This window comes from Lagopus leucura, unplaced genomic scaffold, assembly GCF_019238085.1.
Source record: "Lagopus leucura isolate 7727_CA_CO unplaced genomic scaffold, USGS_WTPT01 Super-Scaffold_100018, whole genome shotgun sequence".
In the NCBI taxonomy this organism is placed as follows: Eukaryota; Metazoa; Chordata; class Aves; order Galliformes; family Phasianidae; genus Lagopus; species Lagopus leucura.
In genome coordinates, this window is record NW_024962272.1 from 9,020,060 (window position 1) to 9,035,806 (window position 15,747).

Consider the following 15,747-nt stretch of genomic DNA (forward strand, 5'->3'; position numbering starts at 1 on the left):
TCTTTGAATACCAGGAAGTTTCAGCCTCTTGCAGCAAGAGTTACAATGATGCTTTGCGATGAAATTTCTTATTGCATCTTCTCCTAGGTTTGCTGGTCCAAATACCATCTTTCCAGACCTAAAAGGAATAGCATTGAATAATAAACAAACTCAAAATAATGCAACTGTAGAGAAGAGAAAGGTTTATAGTTTCCATTCAATGAATTAGAGGTAAGTTAACCACTTGTTAAGCAAACAAACAAACAAACAAACAGTGTACATCTCCAGTTTCCTAGCTCTGAGACCAAAACACAAAGCACAGAATGCTCAAAGAGAAAATTTGGGCACAACGACATTAAGACACTGTATGCCTGAACCTAACTCTGTTACACTGTTCATTCTTACTAAGAAAATGTTTTTGGTTTTGTTTCAACATTGGGCACCTGGGAATAAACTAGAACCAGCAAAGACTTACTTATACCTTATTTAAGAACTGAAAACTGAAAGTCCCAGTCATATCAATATGCAGCACTGAATAATGACTTACTGTACTGCTGGCAGGCAAGGCTTTAAAATTTATTGGCTTCTTTCTGTGCTCATTTCCATGTGTCTGCACACTGGCCAATTCAGCAACATTACTAAGGGATACATTTATGGAAGTGCAATGCATATTCTGAATGAAGCTGACACAATTACAAATAGAAGCAAGCTATAGACACACATGTTTTAGAAGTACCACATAATTACATCAGGTCTTTAATGTAGTCTGGAAGATCAGTGTTCATTAATTTTAACATTGTTCCACTATTATTCTCAAGAATTTAATTGACATTCCAGACATCACAGAGCACAGCTCACAAGAAACACTTGTAAAAAAACTTTATGAACTCAAGTGCTTTATTTTAATGATATGCATGGTAGAAACAATACATTTTAATATCTGAAATAAATCACAGCTTTGAGAAGCTACAGAAAAAGATTTTAACTCTCTCAAATCTGTGATTCAAACTAATTTAAAATATTCTAAGGAAGCCTTTTTCCAAATATGACATTCCCATTCCATAATGGAAAAGAGCAATGAATAGTCAAAACTAGTATCTGTATAATTTCTGGCAAATAGTGATGATTACCTGTCTTCTGGATCATTTATCAGTGACAAGGACTGGTCTATTCAGCTTTTACTGAAGATTAGTAGAAGAAAACATGTAGAAAGTAGAATACTATGTAATTGTCATGTATACACTTTAGATGACATGGTGCTACATTATCATTTCTATTTTTTGCATAAATAATTAGTTGGAAGGTCGTAAACAGAGAACTGTGGTAGATAGCAGTATTTCCATCTGGAGGCCACTAATGAGTGGTGTCCCTCAGTAGCCCATCTTGGGATCAATACTCTTAAACTTTGACTCTTTACCAATGACATAGATGATTGGATCAAGTACACTCTCAGCACATTTGCAGATGACACCACACTGAGTGGTGCAGTCAATTGGCAGAAGGAAGGGATGCCATACTGGTGTACCTTGACAAACTCTTTCTTGTGCTGGGGGTCCCCTCAAAGCCACTCTCCTAGTTTTTCACAAAAAATACTGAACCCAGCTTTTCACTATCTCAAAAAAGTGTATAAATAGGAGCAAATGGACTTTAAAAAAAAAAAAAAAAAAAAAAAAAGTTCCTCTTTTTGTGAATAACCTTACTTCATAGATGTGCTTCATAAATATCTACCACATCATACTAGACTGGTCTTGTCTGCCGGACAGGTAACAGCGTGTGTGTTGATGCAAACACTGCATCCCATATTCAACTAGGAGCAACAGATGCTACAGATGCACAGAGTAGACCATACCACATCTATTTGGCCTTATTCGATAGAATGTAATGGGAGGTTTCATGGCAAGCAGCTCCCTTCCAGAGAAGCATCCACATCAGCTACTCAGCATGTTTGCAAAATTAGCTTCACATTACCTGTTTCACTTGTGCAGGTTTCTATAGCAGAGGTTCAGTCCAAGTAAATATTTTATCTATTGTTAGCAATTCAGTTGTAAATTGTATGGCTGAAACTTAAAAGCTTGGTAAAGATTCAATAAGTCCATTCTCCAAAATGCATGCTAATGAGTAACTTCAGATAACATACTGTATATATAACATACTGTATCTATAATCATACTACAGCCTCCAGCCCATCGCTATACACTTCAGAGTTTTCAAACAGGGGAACAACAGATCTAGAACCTCTTACTCCTCCTTTTCACATGTTTGTAATGAGATTTTTGACCACCAGAGCTCTCCTCCTCACCTCCCTCATCAGGCCTAATGCATCAATTCTTTTCAATCTGAAACTCAGCCAACTATTTTCCACAACTCTGAATCTGCTCTTCACTCTGCACCCAGTGTCAGTGAAAGCTTTAAGAGGATGAACTTCATTATAGACTTGGTAATAAGTGGTACACTCTGAAAGAGTATCCAGAGTACTACTTGTAATGTGATTCTTCCCAATGTTTGGGTGGTACAGGAACCTGCAGGGATAGCACTGTGTCACATATTTCTGTTTTTAAAGGAAATCTTTTCATTAACATTACACCTGTATAATTTTAATACCTCATACATTCTAGGCAGTGCACATGGCCAGATATTCAACTCATGTCAAATATCCCTGAATTTACCACTGTGTACATGAGTTCAGGATCTGCCAGAGTTTCTGCAGTATCACACATACTTCCAAACTGATCTATTATTTTTTATCTTAGTATTGCATACAACTCAAAAATGATACAGCACACTAACAGAGAGCTAGAGATCACATTTTGCCATTAAAAAGCCCATTTCAAGTCAGCATGCAGGATGCATGAAAGACTTACTGCAAGATATTGGCATAAGCCACTAAAACAACAGAATTAAAGAAACAATAATAAATAATGTAACTGTAAGTAGCGCTGAAATCTGTAACAGCATCATCAGTCACATGCCTACTGTTTTCCCTCAAGCATCTAAAAGAATGTGTACTCAAAGCAACTTTTTAGGTAGTGCACAGATTTTGATTAAGTATCTTATTTACAAATGAGGATTTAGATCTTGATAGAGACAGAAATGTTTCCCCTGTGAACAAATAAAGATTAAAGCAAGGATAGTGCTTTTACATTATTATTTTAGAAAGCGTTTCTTAAAACTGAATATTTGTTAGTTGCTTACTGAATATATCTATGATTTCACTGCTTTATTCCTTCAGATCCCTGAATCCAAACAATACAGCTTCACCACATGCTGTACCAAAGAATTCCCCAGACATAAGAAAATCAAGATGGTTTTGATTAATTAATCAATGCTCGCTCTTTAATTAGGACTTAACTGTTTTGTAAATGATAGGAAAAAAAAGCTCTGAAAATAAAATGTGTGATCAAATTTTAATAACTGTGACAAACTGTGACAGAAAAAAAACAGAAGGATTGTAAAAAAAAAAAACAAAACACTTCAAGATAATGCAGATAGATATTATCCCTATTTTAAAGAGGATAAGCTGAGATGCTTCATCAAGTATTGCGGTCTAATGATCAGTTGCAGTCTCTAGAAATAAATATTACAGTTTAAGTTCTACATTTGCTTCAAAAGAATCCACTTGAGAAGTAGCAAACCATATCTTTACAAATCTGTAGCAATACTTTTAAAATGTTTGCTAAATCTGTGTAATGAACAGCTATATAAATAACCTCTCTGCTAAGCTATCCTTGTATTACTGTCATGATCCCTTAACCTACACACAGTAAAAATGTCTTTGTTAGTGACATGGACAGTGGGATTAAGAGCATCCTCTGCAAGACGGACTACTAAACTAACTAGTGCAGTCGACACACTGAAGGGAAGAGATGCCATTCAGAGGGATCATGACAAACTTGATGGGTGTATCTTATAGCAATTTTTCACTGCTTAAAGGCAATCTGCAGAAAAGATAGGGAGGGACTCTTTATCATATATTGTACTGATAAGATACGGGTTAATGATTTTAAACCTAAAGAGGGTAGGCTTATATTAGGCATCAGGGTGGTAAGGCATTGCAACAGAGAAGCTGTGGGTGTCCCATCCCTGGAGGTATTCAAGGCTAGGCTGGATGGGGCACTAGTGATCTAGTGGGTGGCAACTTTGCCAAAGGCAGAGGAACTGGAAATGGATGATCATTAAGATCCATTTCAACACAGAATTCTACAATTCTATGAAAATTTTATCACTGTGGTGCTCATCTTATTTATGACATTCCCTTCAAAATAAATACTATATCAACAGCACAACTGCAACCATAATTTAGCATTCAAACATTAATACAGTAATTTATAACTAATTCTATTAACAAAATCAAAATAATAGTTACAGAACTAAGAACCTGCTTCCAAAATAACCCCTTTCTCATTTCTCAGTTTCTGCAACCTGGTGCATAAAGGCAGACTCCTGTACTACATTTTTTTGTAACCTCCAACATAAGATTTATGATCTCAGCATAACAACTATGGATTTGGAAAGTAGAGAATACATAAATGCTAGGACTTGTTGGAAAGATCAGATATTCTTGAGCCACGTGGCCCTATTTACACAAACAAACAGTACCTCACTAGGCAGGGTAAATCACACTATAATATTTAAGTTACTGATAAACTTGCTAAAAAACGTACATGGTCTTCAGGCTCCAATTCTCACACTCTGACCAAAAGCTCCTGTGAAGACTACCCCCACCTTCCATACACTGCACAGCATATATAGGGAACTGGAATACTACAGACCCCCAAGCCCAGAGTCTGCCATTGCCATCACAGCTTCATTTACCCAAATACCATGCAATAAATAATTTAATCACACAAATAACATAAAAATCCTCCAAGTATACACAGACTGACAGTAGAATGTTTCAACTGAACAATAATTTCATCATAGAGAAACCTACTTTTTGTCTTCAGGTTTAATCACAGATGGATCTGTAAGGTTTTCTCCAACACCTACAACAAAATCAACAGTGTTAGCATAGGAGATTATCATGATTTCATAACACGACACTTAAGAAAAAAGTAATTACCCTTTTTCATTTTAGATCATAAAGTGTCGCAATTAAAATGATCATGAGCCAAAAAGAGAATGCCATGTTAAGTACTGGCAAACATACAGTTTTGCACTTTATTTATATGTAGACAGAAGGCTTATGCAAATACTTCTAACCGCTGACCATCGTGGTAAAGCTGAAATAACTAAGCAAAATGTGACCAGCAGTAAGACTTTTATTTAAGTCAGAGTACGAGTACTAAACTAACATGAATCTTACTGTTATCAGTAGATCTAATCCCATATATAGACTCTCTTCAAGGCAGCAAACACAACAAGCCACAACTCATTATTCAGTTATACAATGTGTAAAAGTTTGGGTCTGTTACTCCTTTTCCTTCTGCACAGCCACAGAAGTGAATTCAGTAATTTCACTATAATAATTAACTGCTGATACCTATTTTGTAGTTTTCCCAAAATGATGTAATAATATCATTTTACCAAACAGCTCTTTCCTTACATCTGAGGAAATTGCTGTACTTTTATGGAAAAGAGATTCTATAAGAATATAATATGCAGTAATTTTTATTTCAGTAGGCCACTGGTGACAAGTTTATATTCTGCTACTAACACCAGCAAAGACTACAGAAAGACCATTTTGTAACTGCAATACCCTCAAAATGCAATATTCTTCAATGAAAATCATTTGAATTGACATAAATTACACAACAATGCAGTGTATATGTATGTGGAGATGGCGCCAGTATTATATAACTTATGACAGTATTAAAACTAATCAGAACACCACGGGAAGCACCCCTTGCACTCTTCCTAAACACCAGATAAGAGAAATAAAAAATAAACATGAGACCAAAACTAGAGCAGATTTTAGTCCATTTTCTCATTTGAGATGGAAACTGAAGCTTCTCCAGTCTTGATGAGATTTACATAGATGTTTAAATTCTCCACATTTAAGCCAACACAGTTGGACTGGAACTGTCAAGAGTTGTATAATAAACTCAAGCAAACCTAAGGCAAATTCTAGTAGGCTATGGTTGAAGACACACTTTCTATATTTTTTTCATGTGATGCTAAAACGAAATGAAGGCAAGGATGGAATTATATGCTTACTTTGCATACTAAGTATATCTTTTTGTAATTCACAGCTTCTGGACGCTGTAGAATGTAAATACGCTAAGTCTCGGTCTACCCATACACATTTCCCTTGACAGAAATGACAAACAATGGTGTTTATACCATTTGATGGGTGCTGTTCATCTTGTGAACATTGACAACTGCTTTATCTCTTTAAAACGTGCCATGCTCATACTTATACACGTACAGTAAAGTGATCAAATGCTCTTTGAAGGAGCCACCAGACTTTGTGAATAGTACTCAGGTTTACAGCTTATCTAAACTGGTTACAGATTTATTAAAAGGAAAAATGAAAATACACAGACAGCAGTTCAAACTCTCCAGACAGATATACACACATTAAGTATGTATATATACATGAGTATACTTGAATCTCTGTATTATTTATATTGCTTAATAAAAATAAAAATATCTGAGCTGTGAAGTGTTTTTCTGGAGCTAGCTGAAATGTTCCCATACACTTTAAATACCTGCTGTTTCCCCATTCATCTTAGATGTACTTGAAACCAAATTATTGTCCTATAACACCTACATATAACACCTACATTAATCCAGAGTATTTCTGTTAATGCTCAGTTAATGGGACCTCACAGTAGATATCCAGAGGCTACATGAGCTTTTCCAGGTAGCAGAAAAAAAGAGTTTGGCTTGTTTCTCAGCATTAAATTCTCTTTTGAGATAATTGTTTTTCACTTGGGTTAAAGCTAGTAATCCCGTGCTAGCAGTCACCTTGCATATCCAGGACAAGGAGCTCCCCATGAGTATACACATAGGTCCAGTGAGAAAAGGCCAGCATCAGTTCTTCAAGCAAGCTGCTAGGTGTAATCTCATCTCCGTTGTTGTTATTGTATTTCCGAAATTCACCAGTCATGTACTTCTCAATGGTCAGCCACTGGTTTGCAGAATGGCAGTAAATGAGAAAAACTTCCAGGAACCTGTGAATATAAAGGAGTATGTAAGGGTAAGGAACACCTCCACAGTCACCATAAAGCATAATGCCAAGCAAATATACCAAAAGGAGAACATGTCTTCAATAGGTGGATTATTTTCAACAGCAAGAGGTACCAAACCTTAGACAGCACAACAGCTTTCTCAGTTTGGTATATAACAAAACAATGTATTTTATCAGAAGATATAGTTTATAGACAAAGAACTTAATCTGATGTCCCAGTAACACAATCCGATGTCCTGGTTTTGACTGAGATGGAACTAGTTTTCTACCAAATAGCAGGTGTTCTGCTGTCTGTGTTTTGGATTCAGAATGAGAACATTTTAGCTGTTGTAGAGTAGTACTGAGCAGAATTAAGGACTTTCCCACATTTCGTGCTGCTCTGCTATCAAGAAGCTGGAGATGTACAAAATTCTGGGAGAAGAAAGACCCAAAGTAGCAAAGGGGATATCTTGTACCACATGGCATCATGTTGAACAATAAAATTAGGGGAACTGACTAGGGAGGCTGCCCAGGCACTGGCCAGCAGGTGGTGAACAACTGCATTGCACAACACACAATATTTCATTTATCTTCTATCATTATTTTCCCTTCCTTTTCTGTCTTATTAAACTGTCTTTATCTTAACCAATGAGTTTTTTTTCTGATTCTCTCTTCCATCTCAATAAGGGGGAGCAAGCAAACAGCTATGCAGTGCTCAGCAGCCTGCTGGATTGAACCACAACATCTGATTTAACTCCAGACAACTGCAATAAGCTTTATTAATTTTTCTTATGTTAACTGCATGAAAGGTAATTCTTGTCTAAGGAGCAGCATCATGAAGAAGCTTGTTTTGCTATCACATCTAGCTATACAGGTAAAGTACAGTGATACCTGCCTTACCTTTTAAAAAGTTTTAAAGGTAGTGTGGTTTTTTTTTGGCAAATTACTTTTAGACAAATTATTGGGTAGAGATGACAATTTACTCAAACCATTATACATATTAGAGATAACGCTACAGAATGGTCACATCTAAGAGCAGTCAGGAACTCTGTCATTTGTCTCCAATTTCCCATTTTCTGTAGACAGAAATAATCAAACTTCTGTATACAGTGATGACATGGAAACTCTACCTCGCTCCTGCCCTGGAAGTTGTAGGTTCCACTAAAGTGGAAGGAGAGAAGTAAACAAGGCTTCTTGGAAATAAATCACTCAGAATCACCTATTAAAACTCATGTCATTGTACCCACTGAAGTAACTTCTATGCTGAAAACAGGAAATGCCACACGTGTCCGTACCACTTCTTTCAAGAAAGAAAAAGACCACAGAAGTAGCATCTCTGAAAGACAGAGTAAAAATGCACTGGAACTGAGGACTGTTGTGCTGCATTCATTATTTTATCTCCTCATCTCACCTTCATAAGATTCTCAACAGACATCATGTGCTGCACATTAAGCATAGACTAGTTGGCTATGCGCTATTATGCAGATGTTCACTGGTCAAAGAACTGCTACCAGAGAAAATCCAAAACAGCTCAGTTCAGCTTGCTTTTTTTTTTCCCTACATTGGCCTTAAATAGGGCACCCCTTTCTCTGCTAACCTGTTGGCAAACCTGTACCCAACAAGATAAGGGAGAGTCTGTTTTAATAAGGGGCTGTATCATTTCAAAAGTAAAGATTTAAAAAGAAGCAACTCTAGAAACGATCAATCAAAATGTGGAGAAAAAGTTAATTAGAAGGTAAAAACTCCAATACAGGTTAGAAACAGTGTCTCTTAGCACTTTCTAGGTCAGACTTGCCTTTCTATCCTAAAAATATGACAAAGCTCTTCTGGGGAAAGATCTTTTGCTTTGCCGAACTCTTATGAGCTGAAGGCCTGATGTTTCTTGGCATGCTCATTGTCGTGGCTTAAATTCCTTTCAGTAACACCCCCTTCTTTAACTCACTATTATCCCTATTATTTTCTACCCTAATTTATTTTTACATATTGATGTATTTATTTCTCTTAATTAAGTATTTAAGACATATATACTGTTTAAAGCAGCAGCTATTTCAATCTACTATGGAAAAAGAGTCTATGTTAGACCTGGGACATAGCTGAAAAAAAAAACCTTTGACACTTAATCCTTAAAGACAATGATTTTACCTTGGAGTATAGGGAATAGTATGAGGCTTCACTTGATTGAAGGTATAGATTAACTTTTGGGCAGCCCTTTGCTGTTGGATCTCCTGAAGAAAAGCATGTTGTTAAGCACTTTAATTAGGTATCATGAAAAAAAGGCAGCACTGATTGAAAAACAAACAAACAAACAAGAACCAGAGAGTTGAATATTGCTTAAAAGTGGGAGATGCATCTTCCTCAAAACCATTTTCCTTTCCAGAAGGTAACATCAAAGCACACATCAACCATACTAGACATTCACATATAAGGAGTAGAATATTTAAGACATGTCAGACTATACCAGTGTCCCTTCAGGTCTGTACTCACCCTCAGGCAGAGATGTAACACTGTACCATCGTGAAAGATCTTTTGCCAAGTCTGAACCACCTCTGGCAAAAAAGACTTCACAATAAATACTTGTCCCAACTTTAACACATCATTCTCAGACCAAGTACAAATGACCTTCATGGCCCTCCGCAGACCCCCATCCATCTCCTCTTGTGACAAGACTTGGATCATTGCAGCCATACCACGCCGGGACCAAGAAGACGTGCTTTTACTAAGGTTCATAGGTGAACTTTCTTCTAGTCGATACACAGTCACTTCCTCTCCAGCTTCAGTGAAAGAAAGTTTTGTCAGTAGAAAAACTTAGCTTTGTCAGTAGAACTGCATTTTCATTCAGTATCTTAAAATAACACACTACTTTACATACCTTTGCAAGCCATTTGTGTGAAAACTTGCCCTATCTAAGATTATATTATCTATTACTACAGATCTTTTGTGATTACATAAATGGCCCAAGTGTGTCAAACCTCCACAGATGAATTTAAGATTTCATGCATTCTTTCATAGAAACAAAGCTCAGTGATAGCCTGGTCTATAAAACTGGTTATAAAACACCCCATTTTGCCACAATTTTTAAGTACTTAAAAATAGTCAAGCCTAAAAGATGTGTATTTTTGAACAGTTATCATCTTCAACACAAACTTTAAGCATGGCTCCCTCTGTTTATGCACCATGTGGAAATGGGATTTTTAGTAAAACCTTTTTTAAGCTAATCAAGTCCCAAGCAATACTCATAATATTTTCCTTTAAACTGGGCTTAACAAAACAAACATTAGACAAAAAAAACACACAAACACTGCTTGTAATAGTTAATGACTACAACAGTAAAGGACTAGAGATTGTCACCTTTGGAGGAAGAGAACTAAGTTTTGTAGAAGTAATAATAGTGAACTGGCCATGATAAACCAGGAAAATTAGATTGAAAAGGAAATGGTCCTTCCTCAGAGAAAAGAATCCTAGAAGAATAAGCTAAAGCAAGTAAAAAGGAAGTCTATAATTCTGGCATTTTAAATTAAGATTTATCTTTTTTTCTAGAAGTTCCCATGTTTTTTGTATTGCATTAAATTTCAGTTCTGCTCTTGTTAATAACATCATTTCAGAATAAATCAAAACAAAATAAATCTGTGATATCCCTACACACATAGGGTCACGTCATGTCTCCTGCTTATTTTCAAGAAAACTACAACAGATACAAAGAGCACAATAACACTATTTCATAGAGGAAATTCTCAGTAACAAAACACTATTTTTCAGCGTAGTCTCTACTATTAGCTATGCATTTTTGCTAGTACTGAACAAGAGCCTGCATGCCATGCTTGTAAAAATCTGCTCCAGTGAAGGTGGCGCACTTTTTCACAGGTGGTGACAATGTTGTTGCTAGAACATTGTCCATCCAACACTGTTCATGCAAGCATCTTTAACTGGCCAGAACAGATGGAAATCAGAATGTGTCAGATCCAGACTATACAGTGAGTATGGTAGGACAGTCCAGCCAAAATAGGCGATGAGCTCGACTGTCTTCAAATTGGTAGAGGGCCTAGTGTTGCAATGTTGTCTTTCACATCACTGCTGGCACTGCTGAAATGCACTGCCCACTGTCTCACTGTGCTCACATCCACCATTTAGCTTCCATAAATGCTCTGTAATATCAATGATCATCAATAAGTGCTACTTTTTCTGCATGGAGGAATTCAAGGACACACCTTTGTTTCATATGCACATCCATGTCAGATGCTGTTCCAACAGACTGCCCCTCTGCTGCCATCTGTCACACGGCAGCAACATGTAACAGAACACTGGTGGGAAGATTCCACCTCTTCAGCCACACCACTAACATCTGCATCTGACATTGTGGGCCAATGTAATAAAATAGGAGACATTACTTTTGGAGCAGCTCTGTTAGTTGTTAGAGCGTTCATCTCTTATGATGCAAGCAAGACACACTTCTGTTTCTATTCACTTCTGTTTCTTTTGTGTAAATTAACACAAAAGTGAACTCAATTCACTCTACTTGCCATGTGAATTCATTACAAACAGATCTTAACTGCTAAGTAGGATGAAGTAACTATCTACAAATAGCAAATAATGACATAACAGAGGACAAACTGAATTCAGAGAGAAATATTTCATTCCTGCCCCTGAGCATATTTTCATCAGTCAGCATTGATGCAGATGCTACTGAATGCCCCAGTGCAAATGTTTTGATTTAAAATTAAGCAATGGAAAAGTCAGTGTATTACACATAAGAAAGACACTTGAATAAGGGTACTGTAACTATGCACATTTCTTTCTTAAACTTATATTAATTCTTCATTTTAGTATCTTTTGACAATTTAATACCTTGAAAGGTGCCTGCTGGGAGTCTCAAAGATTAGAATGTTCAATATGCTCATAGCTGTATTAATTATCTGTAGCAGTCTGGTCCCAAGAAATCCTATGATGCTGCAAGTATCAGCAATTAGTTGCTGTGAGAGAAAATATTCTACTCATTGAAGAAAACATACCTAGATCATGTCTAGAGGCAGACCTTCTGCTGCTGTAAACTAATACAGCACACTAACTTTGAAACTCTATCAAACAATCTTATATATCCTTCTCTTCCACTCTTTAGTTACAGTACATATCATTTTTCCCTTAGAACAGTGTCCTTCCAACAAATGCCTGTTTTTCTTGTCTTTTTGACCAGATGTCCTGACATATATATTGAGATAAGGTGGTGTAGTAGTGAGAATGCATTTATAAACATTAGGGGAATCTCATTTCTATCTTCATCTACCTAACGAGAAGTTATAGAGAAAATGAAGTTAGACTCCTCTATGAGGTTCACAGTAATCACACGAATGTCAACAGACACAAGCTGCACCTCGAGATACTCCATGAAATAATTTTTTAAAAGCGATACAGTGAAGCAGTAAAACACTGAAACAAGTTGTCCAGAGAGTCTATGGAAGCTCTGTTTATATTCAAAAGACAAATGGACAGACCCTCAGCAAGCTGATCGGAATTGGTCATCCAGGGAGTTGGACCAGACAAGCATGAAAAGTCTGTAAATTACTACATGAATCCAATTCTATCTTAGTTCACTTCTTTCAGAAAAGAAGAAATACTGAAATTAATTCAAGGCGACGTCTCAAATTCAGTCTTTTCAAAATAATGCATGGAACATTCCTATAATAAGAAGACATAACCAGGAAATTGGTACTCACCGAAGAGCTGGACTGGTGTAAATGGTATGGTCTGAGCAAGTCTCATTAAGTTGTTTCTTTCGACAGCTGCAAATAAGACAAATTTCACTGCTATATTTAATAAATAACAAGCCAACTGACTTTCAAAAACATCTGACAACTCTTTAATGAATGAAACCAAGTAGGCTGCAGTGTGGTCCTGAGTCAGATCTTCTGATTGCCATTTGTGAGGCCCCATCCAGCCACCAGCTCTCCTTTGCACGCTGTCGTATACCACAAGCATCAACCTCCATCCTTTTCACTGCTCATTGCTTCCCTTCTTACAACAAAACAGTCTGTGGGAAAAGAGCCTTGCACTGTGGCTAGGAGGACTGCTTCTGCTTTTCATCCTTCTTCCAATAGAAGCTGCTACTTCCTCCTCCTGCCAGTTCCAGCGCAGTGCACTACGCCAGTAAGATGCGTTGGCCTCAGCTGCCCTCACATACTGTTTCTGCCAGGCTCACAAATGCCTGGGGTTCTAGCAAGGCAATACAGGAAAATCCAAGCTTGCCCTACAGAGCATAGCGTCATCATCTGGGCTCCACGCCAAACACAATAATTAATTTTATTATGCCTCCTTAACTGGGGACTTTTTCCTCAGCCAAACACCTTCAAAAGTCAGAATGCCAACTAAATATTTATGGACTTGTTCTCACAATGACTCAGTTATTGGGAAATGGAAGAGAGCTGCAGAGTAAGCCTCAAGGAAACTTAAGAAGAAGACTAAGAGTTTCTAAAGAGACTAGAAAAAAAAATCTCTTAGTAGACTAGAAGAATGCAAACCATACACTTACTACCTTAGCTGCGTTTCTCTGAACAGCACCCACAAACTCCTTAAGGATGATTTCTGGAGCTTAGACTCCGTGTCCTTTTTTTTATTCTTCTCTTAATTAATTAGAGATTAATTAGCCCAAAAGGAGAGAGCAAAGGAGACCCATGGCATGCCAGTTCATGACTGTACAGTTCTCATATCAGAAGAGCTGTCTTTCAGACTTTATTAAAAGGCTTGCCTACATATTGCGAGACCAACAAGCACTGGATAATTTAGCTTTTGAAAAACAGACTGAAAGTCAAGATTCTTCCTTAATGCACCACTATAAACATACTCTGGTCACTAAATTACTGCATACCAGGAAAAAGGATGTAAATAAGGCAGGTGTCACAAACGTGCTGTCTGTCAGACTCTGTCAGTGTCCACTCCACAGCCTTGAGAAGCACTGTGAAGTCACTTTGCACCAGCTGCTAAACCTGGAGGAAAACTCAAGCTCTTTTGACTGTGCAGAGAAGCAAAACTGTATTTGACTGTAAAACATGATAGCAAAAGAAACCACAAGCAGTATAATGTACAGGATTTTGGAATCATAGAATCACAGAATCCTTAAAGTTGGAAGGGTCCTTTAAAGGACATCTAGTCTAGGTGTACAAACACCTTCAGTGGTGTAAGTCTAACAGAATTTTTAAAAAGGACTGGACAATGCAAATAGCGCTCAGGGACACGATTTAGCAGAGGGTTGTTAGGATAGCATGATTAAGTTGCAGTTGGACTTGATGATCTTTAAGGTCTTTTCCAACCTGAGCAGTTCTACAATTCTATGACAGTCCAACTCACCTGCCATGAACAGGGACACACACAGCTAGATCAGGTTATCCAAAACATGATCCAGCCTGAAAAGTCACCAGGGACAGGACATCCACCACATCTCAGTCTGAGTTTTATTGACTAATTTCTAGCCCAAACTTCCTGATAAAAGAACACCTATTCTGGAAACATCTCAAGACCTTTGTCATCTTGTCATATAAATGAGATTGTCATCTGCACTACAAAGTCCTATCCAATTTCAAATGGCATGCATGATGAGAGCCAAATTAATCATTGTAACAATGCCACGATGTCAGAGAAATTACTGCTGTACACTGATTACTAACCAGGAATCGTTATTCCCAATGAAAACCACGTCGTTTTTCAAACTTCATAAGGCTGTTAATGCTTTCAGTTTACCCTATGCCCCCCTTGAAAGGAGCGAAAGCCATGCAGGCAACAGAGACATCTACTGGTAAGCTCTGCACAGTTCTCCTCTGGGGAAAAAATGAAATCCAAGCCTTGTGGAAAAATCTTTGCATATTCAGTTCAGGAAAAGACAGGACTGTGGGCAATTAGCATCCCAATGATTTATTTCCTGCCAGATTTCCATGAGCTCATAGGTATATAAACACGGATTAGGTAGTACAGTACCAATTAACTGAAGAAACCAATTCCAGCAATTACAAAGGAGGATGTGGGAGGTGTGAGGGGATATGATAGCTATCAACAAATGAACATCTCTCCTGGCCTCCCCAGGAATCAGAGGAATCACTGTTTCCACTGATATTTTGAAAGCAATTATCTACATTCTGCACTGAATTTGCCACAAATAACTGGAATGGAGCAATTAGCAGCAGGAAAATAATTCATAACTTCCTCTCTGCTGTATTAGGCATGAATTAATGCAGAACCTTCTTAGCAGTAGTCAATTGTGCAAATCTTCCAAATGAAAATCACAGAAAATGACAAGGGATGAACTAATGTTCTTTTTAATTTGATAAATTACTCAGCTATCATTCTTGTGCCTCCTGCTTACCTGAGTAATGACACTGCAGATCTGGAGCTGTTTTCAAGCATCCAAACATATCTGAAATAATGTTTAAGGGATCATTATGTTAATTATTATAGCAGAGATGAATGCATGATTTTTTATTTCTTCCATCCCAGAGTTTGTCGTGAAACAGATTAATCAGAATTACTGTCTTAGCATTCTAAAGAGGAGAATTACTAATGACTTAAACTGTTACAACATACAGTTGTATTTTGACAGATTTCAGTCACCAATGTAATATAGCCAGGCAACTTATTTATTCAGGGAAATGGTGGGAAACTAGTGATATTAACCTCAAGGA

General features: G+C 37.2%; 1 protein-coding gene across 1 annotated transcript in view; it reads right to left on the reverse strand.

The window, feature by feature from the left end:
- Positions 1-15,747, reverse strand: part of TRPM6 (transient receptor potential cation channel subfamily M member 6) — an 81,512-nt gene that overhangs the window by 1,357 nt on the left and 64,408 nt on the right. Inside the window, exons 32-38 of the mRNA XM_042877321.1 lie at positions 15,432-15,482; positions 12,796-12,861; positions 9,572-9,858; positions 9,230-9,312; positions 6,886-7,091; positions 4,910-4,961; positions 12-118 (exon numbers count right to left, since the gene is read on the reverse strand). Of these exons, the coding sequence (XP_042733255.1) occupies positions 12-118; positions 4,910-4,961; positions 6,886-7,091; positions 9,230-9,312; positions 9,572-9,858; positions 12,796-12,861; positions 15,432-15,482 (852 nt within the window). The remainder of the gene's footprint in view (positions 1-11; positions 119-4,909; positions 4,962-6,885; positions 7,092-9,229; positions 9,313-9,571; positions 9,859-12,795; positions 12,862-15,431; positions 15,483-15,747) is intronic.